Source organism: Anarhichas minor, unplaced genomic scaffold (assembly GCF_050575085.1).
Source record: "Anarhichas minor isolate MPS153535 unplaced genomic scaffold, ASM5057508v1 ptg000136l, whole genome shotgun sequence".
Classification (NCBI taxonomy): Eukaryota; Metazoa; Chordata; class Actinopteri; order Perciformes; family Anarhichadidae; genus Anarhichas; species Anarhichas minor.
Genome location: NW_027466582.1, coordinates 13,123,409 through 13,142,929, shown reverse-complemented (window position 1 = coordinate 13,142,929; position 19,521 = coordinate 13,123,409). Strand labels below are relative to the sequence as shown.

Here is a 19,521-nt window from a genome sequence, read left to right as displayed (position 1 = left end):
TCTTCAGACTGTGCAGCTCAATCTTCCTGCTCTGTGGAGACCAACTGCTCTAACAACAATAAATCCCTTTTTATTTCCTTATTAACAGACATTTTACTTTCAAAACACAGCCCACAACATGCTACTGAAACTCAACAACTTAATATCATTTTCAGTTTCTACGCACAATCTGAGGCCTCATTAATCAGCTTAATCTCTGGCTAGTTGGTAACTTTTGTCTGTCTGGCGTTTGGTGCTGGAGGAGCAGCGTACAATGAGTTTATCAGAGCGTTATTGCTAGAAACAGAGCAGCTAGAGTGAACCAAAATAGCAATTTTTGTTGAAATCACTCTTTCTCAGACTTACACTTGTTTTATACAAGTTTTGATAAATGAGGCCCCTGGTGTTTTCAGCAGCCCTTGTTTTTGGGTGATGTATGGTTTTTATTGATGTAAATTACATTAAGCTGTATTCTGATGTTCTGCATTATCAGCCGCAAAGTAACAGAAAGCTTTTCCTCTTTCCCCACTGTGATCTTTAAGTCATGTACTCTTCATCCTTCCTTTAACAAACTTCTCTTCAGTCTTCTAGCACTTTGCAAGGTCTATAGATACCACGTTTCCACAACAGAAATGACTACATTTAGCTGTCGTGGGAGCAGTTATAGTCCCAGGTCAGCCCACAGCTTGTTTAACTTCTGTAACTGAGTCTATAGACTCTGCTACAATGCAGGTGAGGCAGGATATCTCTGGGAAATGTGAGTGTTGTTTCAGTTAGAGGCAGTGAACATATAAGGATGGAAAGATTCAAGTCTGACTCTATTTACAGAGTGTAGCTGTAAAAATCACACAGTGTTTTGAAGCAGTTGGATTTCATCACCACACAGTTCACCCATTGGAAATAAAAACAGTCAGAGGAACCCACGGTGCAGCAGGAAGCCGAGCACGGTGGGTGTTTAATCACAAACAGAATCCACACACGTCTTCATATGAGTGTAACGCTATGTTGACTACAGTGCACTGGATGTGTGTGTGTGTGTGTGACGGGGGTATAATAGATATTTCACGGATTTCAGTTCCACTATTTTTAAATAATTCATTCGACATCACTTCAGTTCAAACCATAAAAACTGTACTGGTTTTGATCTTTCACAGTTTGTTTAATTTGCGTTTCTCTGTGGGATACGAGCAGGGTGGTAATGAGCAGACTCTGTTGATGTTAGTATGATCAGCTTGAATTTAGCGAACCGTTTTAAATTCATAGATAGCCCTTCCCTCTTGTGTAGTTATTCGGGTCAGTCACTCCAATTAAGACAAATTAGATTCGTGAAAGTCACTTTGGTAGATCACTGATCATCAGTTAGGTCTTCACCAATCACAGAAACATGCTTCAATTTATATTCCTCCCTTAACTTTTATCCTGTGATTAAGAAATCAGTGCAGTTTTCCTGGTTGCGTAGAATTATACAAAACAAGGAGACTCGGACGGGCGTAGCTCCAGCAGCAGCGATTACCAGATACCACTGGAGCGACCGCCGGGAGGGGCCAGGATCCGGGCCGAGGACCTCTTCGGGATGTGGTCATCGACCTGAGACCCTGAGAGAAGAACAGAACATAAAAATAAACAAAAACTACAGTTTTAAAGATTTTTACTCAACAACCACAGTGTTATAAGCTTTATTCCAGCCTACCTGAGAGGCTAAAGGAGGACTCATGGAGGTCTCGGACTCCCTGCTGCGAGCGAGGACAGCCTTTGTTGGCCGCCTCTCCGTCTATTGGGCCCAAACCAAGCTCCTTCTTCATGGTGTTTGCCACCTTGGCCACGTCACCACAGTAGGCATCCCTGTCGACCCCTTTGTAAGCCTGAGTCTGAAGCAGAGAGGGAGGAGGTGAAAGGTCAAATGTAAATACAATACACATGAAGTACAGGCTTGGGATGGTGATTTTTAACCATTTAATTAATGCTAGTTGTAGCAAAAGTTTAACTAAAATTGGATCTAAAATTGAAATGTCCTCTTCATGAAGGCATATGAACACACACTTTATCATCTGGTGTTATTAGCTAGAGAGGGTATTAAGTAATAGATACAATAATAATATTTATAACACTCTCATCAAGAGTTGCACATTGAGATGACAACATGTTTCTCTGACCTAACAGTTTGGTTCTAATCTTGAAGAGCATCCTTAAGAGTAGATTAAAGCTCATGGTTATTTTTTAAAAGGAGCAGACTATTTTAAGCTGACCCAGATATTCTGTTCATGTGCTCACAAATGTGTCACATTATCTGTTGTGAAATACCCAAAGTTTACTTTAAACATGGCTATCAAACAGAGAGCACAGCTCTCAATGTAAAACCAAGAAAACTACATAAAATAATTTAATTTCACTATCATAACCAGTGATAAATTCCGTATAAAAACATGGGATGAGACAAATCTATACTTCTGGGATATATAAATAACTTTACATATGGTATATATAATATGCAGAAAGCATAGAAAAGTAATTCCCATAAAATTAGCAGTATAAACCATCAGTGTCGTTAAAACAGAGCAGAAACGCTGCAGAGGCTTTTTTGCCGACAGCAGCAGCAGAAACACGGTGTCAGCGAACAGACAGAGCAGGAGCATTAAATCCTTTATATAGACTGCCAAACCAGCGCAGTTAGAAACAGTAGGATGGGTGTGTTTGCAGTAGGTGTGGCTGCCAGCTAACACAGCAAAGCCCTGCACGAGTCCTGGTGTCAGAACTACTTAGTGTCACACACCTTTTCTCTCTGCACCATCTTCTTGTAGAGGTAGTCGGGGAAGGTGCGCTGAGGGTAGAACTTTCCGGATCCCTCGGCACACATGAACACCCCGTTCTCACACACCAGACGTCCGCGGCTGATGGTGACCAGCGGAACCCCGTGGCAGCGCATCCCCTCGTACAGGTTGAAGTCTCCGCCCTGCACCTGAGTGCTCACGGAGATCGTCCTGCGCAGACAGGACACTAAATGAATCAAGAAGCAATGGTGACGGGCTGTGAGCCCCATCGTCGTGTTGGGAATATAACTGCGTACCTTGTTGCGTCCGGGTCCCAGACCACCAAATCAGCATCAGCCCCGGGGATGATGCGACCCTTGCGTGGGTACATGTTGTAGATCTTAGCAGCGTTAGAGCTCGTCACTGCCACAAAACGATTCTCATCCATTTTCCCTGTAACCTGCAGGCATTCATGTATTAAAATCATGTGAGGCAAAATACAACGAACATTTTGTTATTAATCTGTGAATTTGACTTAACGTCAAAGGATTCTTTGGAAGATAATTTTGTTGTGCTTGGTTTAGATGTGTGTACTTTATTTTTTCAGGTTATTATTAACTTAATGCATTAAACATAAGCCAGTGCAAACACAAATTGACACTTAAAAAAATAAAGCACCAAATTCAAAGCTGAAGATGTCCATAGTCGTCTATGGTTGTAATGTGTATTACTTTACAAAATCACAACCTACACATTTTTATGAGGTGAATTCAGAAGAGTTTCCAAGGCTGTTTTAATATTAATAATATTGAATACAATATTTTACCTATAAGTAGCTGAACCTGCTACTCTGCAACAAAACCTGAAGCGATGGACATTGACCCTTCCTGTTACTGTCACTACGATGCATGCTACATAATACACACAAGCTTGGTAATGTGTGTATGTGTGCCTGTGTGTCCGTGTCTGTGTGTGTGTACGTACCACTCCCCTCTCCCAAATGACACTCATCCTGTCCTGGACTCCCGCCACTCCATGAGGGATCTTTGTGAAGTCGTCCTTGCCCAAAGCTCTCTGCTTCATGCTAAATGGACGATGCTCTGACGCCACGACACTCAGAGAGTCACTGGAAACAAGATGAATGTCATCAGTCTAAATGATCACATGTCTCTGATTGTCAGTGCTGTATTTTAGGAACACGTTCCAGTCTGTAGTGAGCACATACTTGGCCAGCAGGCCCATGAGGTAGCTGGGCGTGTTGGGGTCGAGGCGGAGAGGAGGGACGACGACGTGGGCGGCGGCATGAACCCAGTCCTGATGGTAATACTGCATCCCGTTCAGCACAGCGTGACCTACTGTGGTCTCTGCGTGGACCACCTTACCTGCAGAGACAAACAAAAAAAGAGAGAGAACAAAAAGCAGTTTGTTACAAAAAGACCATTCTATCATCACCACTGTCAGAATCTTCATGCTAGTGTCTTTTTATTCGACTCACCTTGCATCTTAGCAGCAGCAATCATGTCCCCAGCAGACATACTGGACACATTCACAAGGTAGATCGGGCAGTGAGCCTGCAATCACAAGAGAATGCATTGATTTAATCAGTGACATGCAGACACATGCACACAGACAGGATATTAAAATCAGTTTTTTGCGTCTGTTTACCCTGTTGGCGATGGTGATGGCTCTGTGAGTAGCCTCAGACTCCAGCTGTAGACAATAAGACGGACAACTTTAATAAGTACTCAATAGAAATGTATATTTCAGGTCTTTGTCATGAACTTCTATTAAAAAAAATTCAATATGTGTGTGTTCGTTACGTTAATACCCTTAAATAGTTTTTATTATCATCATTTTAAGTGTACAGAAAGAAAAAAAGAAATCGAAAAAAAGCATCAAATCCAAACTGTTCAAGTAACTTTAGAAGGACAATATCTAAATGGAAATGAGTGATGAGGAATAACCTCTAATTTACCTCCTCTGGTCGACTTATCTCAATACCCTCCGGTCCATTGATGCCTAAACCCAGAGCCTCTTTGGCACCCTAAATACACAAACACACACACACACACACACACACACACACACACACATACACACACACACACACACACACACACACACATACACACACACTTCAACATAGGTTCAATTGATTCTGTAATTGTTTCTTTAATATTTAAAAACTCCACACACATACAGGTGATTAAAGAGTCTACTACTAAAATGTGCAAACTAGCTAATGTCCAGCATAACAAATTCTGCAATGACAGAAAAAACAGTATTTTCCCTGTGCTGGACATCTCTCATTAAAAGGAAAACACAGAGGAATGTGTTGGGGTTATGTGATGTGCACCTCTGCCACCAGCTCTCCGTTCTCGGCGTGGACACGAGCGATGGCCCCGATGTCTTTGCAGGTCTGCAGCGTCTGGTAGAGCTCCGAGTCCCTCAGCATCATCGTGTCTTTGTAGGCCATGAACATCTGGAAAGAGTTCACTCCGTGCTCCCTCACCAGGGTCTCCATCTCGCTACGCACCTGATCCCAGGACAAAGGTAAGGGGCCAAAGAGAGAGTTTTGGTTCTGTATAACTGGCAAAAGGCAGACAGTGAAGAGCATCAGCCAGTGGAATGTGGGCGTGGAGGGAATAAGAAACTCTGTTGGTGTGTGTTTGTTATATGAGGCGTGAAATGAGCTTTTGGGTTGCAGCCAGAATGAGATCACATTGCATTCACATTGGTGAATATCAGAAGTCCCACATAGACATTACACACTACATAGACACTACATAGAAAAATCTATAGTACTCACTCAAAAAACAGTAAACAGAAACTCAAGATATTGTGCAGATAAAATATTCAAACTCGACTGCAGTGGAATCGGTCATCAAAATTCAAATAAAGGGTGATATCCCTTAGAACCAACTAGTTGATGCAGATGATCACAAGCCACAAAATCAATGCTTCTATCTAAATAAGCTTCAGGTGGAACTTTCAGGTACTAGTTTATTGTAATTTCTTGTAACACTTGTCCAAGTCAGGATATGAAACATGTTTTTCTGAAAATAATGATGTAAATCCATATTATAAAAGATCAGTAACACATTGTAAACTCAATACATTTAGGTTTTGGTCGACATTTGAAAACATAATAGATTTTCTGGCATTAAACATTTGACTATATATAATAAGACGTGGCGCGTCCACATGATACAGCACAGATATTACAGCCAAAGGCTAAATGAGGCACGTTGACTCATAGAATCTGCCTAATGTGCCCAGTGAGCATGTGTGGTGACCTAGTTCATGTAAGGTTTAATCTAGGTCATTTCACACATGAATGAAAAATGCTATGGCTGCGTTATTAATCATTCAGCGAGAATAAAAGCTTGAGGAGCATAAGGGGAAAGAATGATGTCTGTTTGTAAAAGATATAAGTGTTTCCATGCTGTTCACATGTGGACCCCCCTCTCTGGGTCTTACCTTCGGCCCCCACCAAGTCACCCCGACGTGCAGGGCGTAGTCGCAGCATGCCTTGGCGTCGGCCAGAGCTCGGCAATTCTCGTAGGCGTCCAGCAGGGAGCAGTGCTGTTCAGGCAGGACCAGGGCCATCACCATGGTGGTACCGCCCATCAGAGCCGCCTGGGTGAGGAGAGAGGGTGAGGAGAGGTGAGGAAGGAAGGATGGAATGGAAGGAGGGAGACAGAAAAATGGGAGGCAGAGGAAGTAAAAAAAAAAAAGAGAAATTGCTTAAAGGCGAGAACAATGATTCCACTGTAAAGCACAGAGTCACTGTTTGTCCTGGTGACAATGAGCAACAGTTCTTCCTCATGAACTGTTTTCTCATCGTCATGAAGTCTGCTTGTTACTAGTTGTGTACATTGTTCGGTTGTTTTTTAAACGTAGATGATGCACAAAGACGGACTTGTTGTACTGATGTTTGATGAATAGCATATTCTTGAAATCTCATGTGGATTGAACCAAATGTTTGGCAAACAAAAACTCATTAACCGCTTAGACTCTGATAAAATGTTCTCTTGAATGTAAAAATCAACCTTTTTCTTGCACACAATTGCAAATTCCCCTCAATCAAGTTAACATTTATCTGCACAGACATCTGTACATCCAAAGTCTTAACTACTTGACTTTTCCATTTTGCTTTCTAGGACAATATACATGATTCATGTACCGTCTGTTCAGTGTGCATCTCATTTAAAATCCAAACAACTGATAATAACGTTTGTTTTGGTTTGTTTTCTTATGTTGTTCATTTGCCCCCTCTAGATAAACCTACAAATACCTTGCAAACTAAGAGGTTAGGAGAAGAAGATATTAGGAAAGAGTAACTAAGAAGAGCCCAACTCTATGAAAACAAAAACAATCTTAAGTTTTGTGAATATGAGTCTTTAAGCAGATTTGAGGAGATGAAGAGGAAACATGAAAAGGAACAGAAGAGGAAGAGAAGCGCCTGATGAAGACAGGAAAGAAGGAAGAGAAGAGAGATGGATGACTGATGAAGTGAAGGGAGTTGGTCTGCAGCGACTCGTCTCAGTTGGCTGAATGGTAAATGCACTTTTGTGTCGCCATGACAACAGATACTGCTCAGCCATGCCTGTCGCATGTCCCCACCCTCCTACTCCTCCTCCTCCTCCTCTTCCTCAACCATTCAATATCCTGGAACAGAGTCGAACAGGGATATTGCACCGAGGAATTATGGGAAAACAGGCAATAATCATCATAGTTCTGTATCATTTCTACAACACCGCCTGCATGAAATGTAACTAAACGTGAACACGACCCTGGTTCACGTGTCGGCGTGGAGCCGTTCCACCCCGCTCCAGACACGTCTCAGACAGGGGCGGGGTCATCTGCTTTTGAGTGACAGCTCCACCAGCCAACTGACATCAGGTTTCCTATTACCATAGTAACCAGTCCAAATCATCTTCAGCGTCAGCATCGAAGGTCTCTGCATGTGTGTGTGCATTAAGATTATCATATATCACTGTCAGTGTGTGTGTAGGTGTGTGTGTGCGTGTGTGTGAGAGAGAGAGAGAAATCAGGGTACGTGGACACATCTGGGGATTGTGGGATTTATACTGTCTGTCTACACGGCCTTGATTAAAATTTACTGCCAGTACACTTCTCAAAAAAAAGGGATTTTGCTAGCAGAAAAAGAGCGAGAGAGAGTAAGAGAAGAGCTAAAAGAAGAAAAGTTGTCAGTGTGAGTGTTACAGTAGCAGACTTGCAAACTGTCTGCAGGATGACATGTCTTTCATTCTGTCCCGTTTCCTCTTTAAGCTTCATCTGTAACTAGTCATCATCAGCATCCAAATTTAGACTGTTCGACATTACAAATCTGCTAAGGAGATCAAAGACGTACCAAAATACGAGTGCCCGCAGTTCATAATACATAAGCAGTCAGTGTTGATGAAACGGTTCGTAACTGGTGTTGAGCAAAATGAAGCCGTCATCCGACAGACCAGCGTAGAAACCAGCATGGACTAGAAGGCTGTTTTTAGATTTGTACTAACCTCAGTTATTCTTTACACCCCAAATCCATCCTCACAGGTTTGTTCTTACCAACAGAATTAATATTTTAAAATTCCAGACAAGATGAAATTCCAACATTTCTGAAAATACCAAATTTGGCCAAATTACTATAATCATAACCATAAGAATCTGATTTCACAAGACATCTTGGATGTATCTTTACTTACTACTTGATATAAACGACATGTGTTAGTATAAACATTAACTGTGTGTTGTGATGAATGTTAACAGCCATAATAATGCTCTTTAATGATTTTCCCACGTTATTTCGCAGCTATGGCTATGTAAACTGACAGAAACACAGATTTATTGTTGTATTCAAACAGACCATCATGTAAGTAAACACACACATTTATATACATGTGGTGTAGATGATTCGGTTATCCTATTATGACGCACTACATCATCATATATCTAATAGCTCTCTTGTCAAGCCACAGTAAACCCGACATACTCCCCTCTTTGGTTCCTTAAACGTGTTACAGCGTATAGCTAAAGTGGATGGTGACACATAAACCCCAAACAATGTTTTTATCATGAATCCCCCAGTCTATTAAAGACCCCCGACCCCCTACTGTGAAGATAATCCCTGGGAAAAGAAAGTGAAACTGAAAGAGGGGGGGGGGGGGGGCTGTGTGTGTGGGTGAGACATGGCTGATCTGAGAGGATGAGAAGATCTTTGTATGCTGGACTGTGGGAGAGGCTATCAGTGTCAGACAGATTACCACTGCAGCTCCCTGATCAGCCTGTATCAGCACCGCTCATACTCCACATTACGGCTGAACACCTTTCATCCTCCTCCTCCTCCTCCTCGCCTCCCCTGCCTGCAGAGGCATTGCAATGATATCTGCAGTGCATGCTGGGAGATATACAGAGCTGGTGTGCCATTTTAGCTGAATATTTGTCCTTTATAGACAAATCAGATCTGATCCGGTGCAGTTGGGGGAAGATGCTGTCACCGGTAGCTTCTATTCATACGTTTGCATTGACGTTAGTTCCTCTGTTGAGTAGTTAGTTGCTAGCTGTGCAACTGGGGAACAAATCCAAAAACCAGCAATTTGTTCTGGTTCACTGAGTTTATTACTTCTTAAGTTACATTCTAGTCGTAACGTACCACTGAACATATATCAAACTTGTTTATTTTAGCTTGATTACTGAAGGAAATAATACTTTAAAAATACTAAAACACTCATCTGCCATGTCAGGTAGGAGATCTGTTCTCTGTACTTGTAAACACAGGGCAAATCCTGGCTTAAAATCAGCCTACATTTAGTTTTTAAATGACCTTTATATTGAATAAAACCTGTACTTGGGGAAATGCTTTGTTAGTGTGTAAATCTGAGCTCTGTGTGATACAATACAGCTCAATACCTGTACATGTATGTATAAACCTACACTGCAGTACTACTTCTACCAGTCTGTTATATACATCGCCCTCCTGCTGCAGGTCAGTGTGAGTCTGTACCAGAGGGGAGCCTGAGGGGGGGTGAGGCAGAGGAAACAGTTTGGGGGGAGGGAAGAGAGAAAGATGGAAGGAAAGCATGAGAGGTAGCACAGTGTTACAAAGGGTTAGGAGGGAGGGAAGACGATGCGGAGAGAAATAGTTTTGGGCAACGCAGTCACCATAGAGACCTCACAATACTGCCATGTTTATGCGTGCACACACACACACACACACACACACACACACACACACACACACACACATTTGCTCCCTCTGATTTCCTCACATAGAGCGGGGGGGCTAGTTGCCATGGGAGCAGGGTCAGTGGGTAGGGGTTGCTGCATACGGACGATTCAATCCCCCAAATTCCTCTCACCCGACTTCAGTTGGCATTCCATCAGACTCAGACTTCAGTTCACTGAGATTCTGCACCGCAAACTCCCTGCAGGTCATATTGTTTACCACAAGATCTAGTCTAGCTGATGTTAATAACAACCGTGTAAAAATGTAATCACAATTTAAAAAAGTTACAAGAGCCGCAATTCTTATCTTATGCTGCATTCGTGTGGTATAAATATCACAAAATACAAAAATTTTGGTACACAACTTGCCAATTAACAGCATCCATGTTGTTTCCACATTATGACTCAAAGCTCATGAACTAAATGGAAGTTTCTGGCATACACCACTACTGTACATCGTTAGCATTAAATCACTTTGAATGGTTTCACTTGTCATATACGGTATAGAATAGCCTCCATACTCTACACATACTTATATACTCTTGCACTTAATATGTCAAAGGATACACAGTCATATACAACAGACGTATACATGTGTAACAATGCATACATGTTAAATAATGAATAAAAAAGAACAATAACAATAGTGTCCCAACAAACTGTATAAGGGGTACGAGGCAAGAGACATATTTGGTGACAGTAGCTTTTAATGGTTGCAATGAACTGCCAATTGCTTATGTATTTAGCCAAAGTACAAGATAAATATACAGCCACTTTATGCAAAACACAGAACCTATGTAATATCTAACACAGAATGAGCAAAGTCACATTTTCCATTTAGAGTTAAATTTTCTTGGTGGCTTACATTTCTCTATCTGACATATTGGAAAAAACAACTATGAAACTATCAAGAAACAACATATTTCTTTGTCATCTTTATGTAAGAATAATCTGAGGCTTATGTTTGATCTTGTATTAAACTAACACCACAGCAGGTCTGGAGCTAAGATTTGTGGGAAATAATTGCCTTACTTTGCCTGCATATACAAATCTCAATATAGGATTACAATTATATTTCAAACGTGTTCAGTCGGTATTACAAGATTGAAGTTCAAGCACCATGCGGACACTTTCCATCCTCTCAAATAAAGTTAACTAAGTCATCTTCTGGGCACCGATTGGTGCAATGATCATTTTGTGACTGTGATGAATTGTTAGGAGTAGCTCAACAAGATAATCACATTAGAAGCAACGTTGGTCGTGAATGCACAAAAACTTATTTGACAAGGCTACAAAATGGACGTCTGTCAATGTGTTGGATCATTGCTCACAGGTTACATTATGCACACCGACGTACTCCCAGTTCACACCCTTAACCCTAACCGCCCCCCCCCCCCCCCAGAGATAAACAACAGCAAAAACAGCCCACAGCATCCTCCAACACATAACACCGCCGGCAACAATTCCTCTCCTCTCCAAGTCTCCTAATTAATTAATCATCCTCTCTGCTCTGAGTCTGAGTGTAAAACACGCAGAGCATCCTGCAGGAAATTAACTAATAAACCCCGTATGAATTAAAGACCGAACAGCTGTGTGTGAAGAAAAAAAAGTGAAGCCTTTGCATTCAACCAGAAACGTGTGACAGCTGTTTGCTTCCTATAGGACCAGTGTGAGAACACATGTTGTCATTAGTCTGGATGAACGTATGAAGCCAAATGCAGGGTGAGGATCTGCATGTACACAAGAGAGAGGAGAGAGAGAGAGAGAGAGAGAGAGAGAGAGAGAGAGAGAGAGAGAGAGTATGTCTGTGTGTGACAGCTGTCTCTGGTTTCTAAATGTGTTAAATCACAGGCATGCTGAAGAGCCTCGTCATAACAGTCCTGTGCGTGTGTGTGTGTGTGTGTGTATGTGTGTGTGTGCATGTGTGTGTGTGTGTACCTTGGTCCCACTGTAGAAGTCATCCTGAATGCTGGCGTTCATGAAAGTGTCCTGCAGATGCACACTGGTGTCTATTCCGCCCGGCAACACAAGCTTTCCAGAGGCGTCAATCACCTTGGCCCCGCCCGGTATCATCAGCTCCTTTCCAACCTACGAGAACACGAGCAGACACATTTCACAACTTTATGACATATAATGACTATTAAGGGCTATTAAGGACATTAGTGTTTGGGTTAATGTGGTTTTAATGTAGAGAACAGAGACTGAGTGGTCATATTAAAGAGGGACAATCAATGGTTCTCTGGTTGAGACCAGATCATCAAACAAGTGCTTGATTCTGTTTATTAGACATTCATGGTGCCCAGCGGATACATTCTATTGGTTTTGGTGCTCCCCTGACTCCCCAACATTTTCACTTATCAAATGCAATATCTCAACATTTACTGGGTAGATGAACTAACCTCCAAGTATGGGATAAACTGTCATGAAATCTGATACACACATGAATCTCCTCAGGATGAATAGTTATAACTTTTAGGATCCCTTAACGTTCGCCTAACGCCAACATCTGGTCAAAATTGGAATTTGTCCGACACATTTAGGACCAAATACCTGCAAAACCAATGACTTTCAACCGTACTTTTTGTTTGGAGCAAGGAGCAAATGCTGGCATGCTAACATGCTAAACTAAGATGGTGAACGTTATACTTGCTGCTTAGCATCAGCATGTTAGCATTGTCACACGGCTAAAAGCACATTAGTCACTGTGATGATGTCTAATTAAGTCTAAGTTGGCCAACTGATCGCAACTGTCTTTTTTAGAGACTTAAAAGCTTCAAAATTCACAGGAGAGGTTTTCACGGACATATTTTATATCATAGAAAACATCTTGAGTCAAGAGACCCGGATGTGCAGAAATGCTGACTCATTTCCAGGTTTTAGGACCCATTCTTGCAGCGCTCCATAAGCCTCAACAAAGTGTGTGAGAGTGTTGTAGTAGAAGTACAGATGAGCGTCCCAGGTTCCTGAGTCAAATGCATCCTCTTCACATGAACCGATTCTTATTTCCATGACAACATTCTGTGAGCTAATTTTAGCATTCACTATCATCATGCGGAGCCGAGGAGCTCATTCTCTTCATACTGTATTATTGTGAAATGAGTCACACTAGTAACAGCTGGGGATAAACTGAAGAGAGAGAGAGAGTGTGTGTGTGTGTGTGTGTGTGTGTGTGTGTGTGTGTGTGCATGAAAGACAGTTAACTGTCAAGACAAATAAAGGACGTACATACGTGTAGATGTGAATGCATTGGTGAGTGAATGTGGTGTACCTGCTGAATGATGCCGTTCTCGATGTAGACATCTGCTTCCTGGGTGAAGTCATCGTTGACCACCTTCCCTCCCTTGATGAGGATACGCATCGACCCCATGTTGGCAGCCATAGTCCTACCAAAAGAAAATGCATCAATGTTACATTACAAAGGTGGAGATACTGTGAACACACAGAGTTCTGTACAGGCAGGACATAACTGTAAACTACAAAACTGTTCAGCTCTGATTCAGAGAAAGGTTTCATCATAAAGTAAATATTTTTGCATAATGCCAACCATTGCATGCTCATTCCCTCCTTCGCTTCGTCTGATTTCGCGGGGAGTTGGACCCGATGACATTAAGATGAACTATTTAAAGCAAAGCCACTGACAACAAGAATGAATGCAAATGGTTAAACAGCATCCTGAGCGGTGTGTTAATGTCTTAGAAGGCAAGGCCCAAGTCTCATGTGTGGCTTGTGGCGGTGAACGTGTATCACAGCCATTGTCGCAGACGATATATGGATGTAAGAAAAGGTTTTCAATAAAAAATGGCAGCTGTTTCCAGCTGCCAGAGCACAACTGGACAATCGTCCGTGATTACACCAGTGTTTTCTGCTAAATTACAGTTTCTGACACATATGCTGTCATTTTGTGTCTGGAGACAGAAAACGTCCTCCAAGCTTTTAGTGCGTCAGCTCGGTCTATGAAATATTAAGAGTCGAGCAGAGAATCTATAATTTACAAATCTATTACAGTATCTGCTGGAATATGAAAGATCCTCAGAGTTCTGCGCTGGCTGACGGAAAGTTGAGGCTTCTTAAAATATACACAGTACCTGAATACTTACTAACTAACCCACGTATGTTACCAGCTTCATGAACTGAACCAGACTGGAGGAAGAAAGCTGGTTTTAAATGAACAATATTTACGCTGCCTAATGACAAGGAATTTAATATAACTTTTGTTTTTCTTATCAGTGTGACGATTTGATGTTTTTCATTGTCTTATGTGACACTAAATTCAATATTTTGGAAAACATTTGTGGACATTTTTCGCTATTTTCCTGACATTTCATCGAAAAAGTAATAATCAGATTCATCAACAGTGGAATAATTTGCTGGTTGCAGCCACTCGTTCTACAAATATGCTAAGCAAGGTGCATTCTAATAGTCCTACAGGGCTTTTGGTTGAAAACATGGATCTAATTAACCTCATTCCAGACATTTCTACTGTACGTTAATGAATGTCTGCTGGTATTTGAGATCTAGTCCCTGCCCCCCCCCCCCCCCCCTTTACAACAGTTAATGATAACTTCTGGCAATGGTAATTTCATGTTATGTTACTGTACGCAGCACTCAGTTTATGTGCTTCGGGACATTTTCATAGACAGGCTTCCGATGTTTTTCATTTCTAAAACGTTGAACACATTTTATAATTGAAGCAGCAAAGCTGACTCTGGTGATTTGCAGCATTGTCTGCTCGATCAAAGCGCCTTGATGTAATGAAACGCATTTTACTTGCAAAGTGAACAATATTTAATTGCTAGTTTTTGTATGATCTTACATACTCCAGAGTACACTGTGCATGAAAAGTGTATTCAAACAACTATTGGTCCTTATGTGGTACTTTCAGATGATTATTGAAAAAAAGGCTGCGTGAGGAAGTCTTAATGGGATCAACAAACTAAAGAGCTTCTTCTACAAACATCCCTCTGTGTGCAAGTGTGTATTCTGCATGGGTGAATGTATGCAATGTGTCTGACGGACGGACACAATGGCCGCCCAGTCACACAGAATCACACTCAAAGAGATGGAGAATAGAGAGAGGAAGGAGAGGAGGGGAAGGAAAAGAACGGTGGACAGAATAATGAGGAGAGACATTTGTACCCCAACCAGATGAAATGGAATGGGTCCAAAGAGGAGAAACAATTGGGCAGAGATTCTCACTTAAAGGATTACATTAGGTTTTGGTTTTATGCCGAATAAAGTCCAGTCGATCAGAGAAAGGTGAGGGCCAAAGAAGAGGTGAAAGAGAGAGAGAGAGAGAGAGAGAGAGGCAGGAGTAATAAGGGTGGCAGTAGAAAGAGGAGAGTCCACTGATAGAGGAAGAGTAGAAGTGGATGATCGTGTAGAGCTGAAGATAAAGCGATATTGGGGTGAACATGGTGATGGTGATGGGGGGGTGCGCGGTATGGAAACCAGTGCCCTAAAGGCCTGGCAGCAGAATAAAAGACTGGTTTCCCAGGAGACGGGGAACTGGAGTGCCTCCATTGCTGGTATTTATAGGCCGAGGCTGCTCCACACGGGGAGCTTTGTATATGTGTGTGTGTGTGTGTAAGGACTGTAAGCCGAAAGGTGTGTGTGTGTGTGTGTGTGTGTGTGTGTGTGTGTGTGTGTGTTCACTGTGTCATAGCAGGTACGACAGCCAGACAGCCAGAGAGAGAGACACACAGGCAAACAGTGACACACCGGGCAACATTTCTCACTCACCCTGTGACCAGCTGCTTCAGCTCGCACACACACACACACACACACACACACACACACACACACACACACACACACACCTACACACACAGACACAACTCTTAATGGGGGTGTTGATTAATAATGAATGAGGAGCAGAAGGCAGATTTAGTCTAGACTCCCAAAGTCACATCGTCAGATGTTTTCATAACAACGTTGTCGTACCAGAGACACGCAGCCACTTCACAGCTTCCTGTGAAAAACCTGTACGCTGGTCTTTAAGGTATGACCGGCCTGATAATCATGAACAATATTCAGATTATTTTATTGAAGGCAGGGTTACTATATTAAGATAAACATGAACGCCAAAACCATATCTAGTATGGCAAAAAACGATATAAGAACAAATACTCTTATAGAAAAGGGTGAACTAAAAGGCTAAAATGATCAATTGATTGGCCAAGTTGCGTAATTGAAGCTCAAAATGTGTGTCTTCTCATACCTTCACTCACATTTTGAGCTTCAATTGAATGCTTTCTTAAAAACCCATAAAAAATCTTTCGCTCATATATCCTACATGTAGTCATAGTTCAAATAAGAGCGGCAACAGCACCTTGAAAACTACGTACACTAATGTAAAAGCTAAACTACAGCAAACAGAAATGAATTATGAGCGTGTTTCAATTGTATTGGCAGAGGCAGCGCTGCAGTCAGAAACTAAACGAAACGCAGGATGAAGATTAAAACCTCCGTCTTGTGATGAAAAGAAGTAAAATCTATTTTGGGAAAAAGCCTGAATGTTTAGAAACAGTGTAAATGTGACATGGTGGGTGCTGACATCCTCTGAGCAAGTGCAGGCTCCATGTGTGGCGTGTGTGTGTGTGTGTGTGTGTGTGTGTGTGTGTTGATGCATGTTGTAAGTGAGAAGAAAGGAGTAGACAGCTGCTGACTACTGCTTGAACGCCACAGGGAGGGTCGGCGTGCACGGTGTGTGTGTTTGAGTGTTTGAGTCACTATGTCCGTGTGTGTGTGCCATTACCTCAAAAATGCATGAGCCAATGTTGGTGTGTGTGTGTATGTGTGTGCGTGTGAGAGAACAGCAGAGCTATTTATAAATCCAGAACAAACGTACATCAGACAAGTCATACTGAACAAGCAATTTGATATAAGAATAGACATCAAACACACACACACACGCACACACACACACAGGATGAGGTTTAAAGAGTTGAGGGTGCTACTGGAGGTTCATGGATGAATAAGCCATTAGTGAATCACACACACAGATAAACAGACAATAACAGCATCGGTCGCACAACTAACTAGGCCATCACTCAGAGGATTAGAGTCTCTCTCTCTCTAAATGCACTCTTTATCACGCTGTAATTATATACTAATGTTAAGATAGTCTATCATCTATTTATTAATCCATCTTCATCTCTTCCTACCCTTCACTCTCCTCTGTCTCAGGTGAAATTTGAAGAAATAATCGAAGTAGAACTTCTGACATTTGACCTCTCCTCCTGTGCCGAAAACAAGCCAAATAGCATCTAACTGGTCAAACTAGCCTTTACCCGGGCCTTAAGACTGTTTGTCTTGTTCTCATCCGTCCGGCCGTTATCTATATGATTTTGTGAATTGGACCTCAGGACTTCATGTGATAAAGCCACACACAACATATGCCATTACAATAGTCCTTGTCATGTTTTTCTTGTTGTCTTGCCGTATATATGGTATCTACATTTACTCAACTACTGTACTGTCAGCATCATTTAAACGTACTTGTACTTTACCTTATAGAGTATTTAAATACAGGAATTTTACTTGTAATAGAGTATTTTTAGGCTTGGTCACAAAGAGCTATCGGTGTTAAATTAAGACCGTTTCATAAGAATCGATTGATTGATTGTTTAAGTCATTTACCAAATGTCCGGCCCTCTTATTATTTGCAGGGTTGCAGCTAACACTGGGCTGGAGGTGGAGCACGTCACCCATCTATCACATACAGACACCATTCACATCCACTATAGTCACAACTACAGAAGTCTAATCTGTGTCTTTGGACTGTGGAAGGAAAGCGAAGCAGCCGGAGGAAAATAGCGTCGCTATTATGGGGAGAACATGCAGAACTCCACCCCCGTGCGGACTGGATCAAGGTGCTGCTCGTTAACCAAATAATTTAATGAAATTATTTCTTATTACATCCTCTAAAACACGAGTCGTGAGTGTAACAAACAAGTTAACAAATCTGTTTGATATCAGGCAAGATGGGCATCAATAGTTATGTCGACATTTACAGAGTAAAATGGACTACACTGTGTGTATGCAAACAGGTTACGTCATCTATTTAGGAGGCTGTCTAATATATTCTGTTCATTGTGCTGCATTGAGGACCCCTGGAGGCCCCTAAAGCACCCTCCAGTATCCTTAAACCAAATGATGGGAGGGCCTCAGTGCCTCCTCATCCACAAGACCAGAGGAGGGCTGCATGCAAAATACATACCTTCAGATAAAGAGAAGGAAGGGAGATGAAGTCACCTGTTCACATTATGTTCACACACACACACACACACACACACACACATCGGCAGGCTCGTTTGTATGCATGACGACTACACACCCTCCTTCTCATGATCATCATCATCATCATCCTCCACACCACTGTGACTCAAGATATTTGGTAGGACAGAGAATAACTATAACGAATATAAGACATAACGGCTAACACATACACGTTACACTACAGTAACGTTAACACACAGCCATATAGCACTGATGGCACGCGAAACACACACACACACACACACACACACACACACACACACACGAACACATTTCTCCCATATTTCTTCGCCGAAAAGCACACGGTGCTAATTTGCAACATACGACCAATCTTCATCCATTCTTCTTTGGATTTATTATCATGTGAAATTCACGCAATGTCATTTAAAATATCATTAAGTAGCTAATGAAAAGGCTCGCGATAAATCATCCCCATTCAAATGTAGAGGGAGGAATAGCTACATCATTGGTTGAATGACATTTCTTTGCAATAAAATACAAAAACTCTTGATATTAAGCTAACGTTATGTAACGTTAGAGGGGAAATAACGGCTGTTAATGATAGACATAATCAAATATTTCAACGGTCTAAATAAAAAATATTGATAATTAATTTCTTCAATTCTTGTCAAGCATTACTAGATTTAGAAAATAAACCCTGGTATCTTCATTTTTCACATAATTGTTGGTCTTCTCACCCTTTTTCTCTCAGATTCACAGATCCTCAGCTGAAGCTCTTCACCGTTGCTCAGCACTAGCAGAGAGCGCGCGGACAGCTGGCACAGCGCGAGCCGCAGATGCTTCAATGCCGACAGTCCTGCAGCAGCCAATCAGGAGCAACTGAGACCTGACCAAGGGAAAAACGGACCAATAGGAGACGAGATATGTGGTCTCCTCTCCCCGGTAGACAGGGGCGCGTCTCCTGTCTCCAGAGACTCATGCTGCCTTCAAGTGCTGTCGGAAATATTGATGTTAGTACCTGATGACTTTATGCAACTGATTATACGAAGTGTGAAGTGTGATGGTCCATTAAGTGAGGTACTTAGATTTATTTAGACTAATACACTTAGAGGGAAAGTTCAGTTTTGATATTGGAAACTAGTTGACAAATCCAGTAAATGCTATTAACATATACTATATTAATAATAATTCAGAACAGCTGCTAATAGATCTTGCTATAAGAATATTGTTTTTACACCAATAAGTCTCTCTATACTAGCTCAATAACAACTGCACTCCCCAACACATTATTTCTGCATATTTGCGCCATTATTTTAAATAGTTT

General features: G+C 41.7%; 1 protein-coding gene across 1 annotated transcript; it reads right to left on the bottom strand.

Annotated features, from left to right (window-relative positions):
- Positions 1-1,488: 1,488 nt before the first annotated feature.
- Positions 1,489-13,338, bottom strand: LOC142941876 (dihydropyrimidinase-related protein 5-like). Its single transcript, XM_076083999.1, has 13 exons — positions 13,228-13,338; positions 11,898-12,047; positions 6,207-6,365; positions 5,083-5,262; positions 4,702-4,770; positions 4,392-4,436; positions 4,222-4,297; positions 3,952-4,108; positions 3,711-3,852; positions 3,044-3,186; positions 2,750-2,957; positions 1,670-1,847; positions 1,489-1,574 (listed from the first exon to the last, which is right to left on the bottom strand). Exons 1-13 carry the CDS (start codon positions 13,336-13,338, stop codon positions 1,489-1,491), a joined length of 1,704 nt encoding a protein of 567 aa, XP_075940114.1.
- Positions 13,339-19,521: the final 6,183 nt, after the last annotated feature.

Coding starts and splice junctions, on each gene's coding strand:
- LOC142941876 (XM_076083999.1), bottom strand. CDS start 13,338: ATGGCTGCCAACATGGGGTCGATGCGTATCCTCATCAAGGGAGGGAAG. Junction 4,437..4,701: donor AGATAAGTCGACCAGAGGAG/GTAAATTAGAGG, acceptor TATTGTCTACAG/CTGGAGTCTGAGGCTACTCA. Junction 3,853..3,951: donor CTCATGGGCCTGCTGGCCAA/GTATGTGCTCAC, acceptor TCTTGTTTCCAG/TGACTCTCTGAGTGTCGTGG.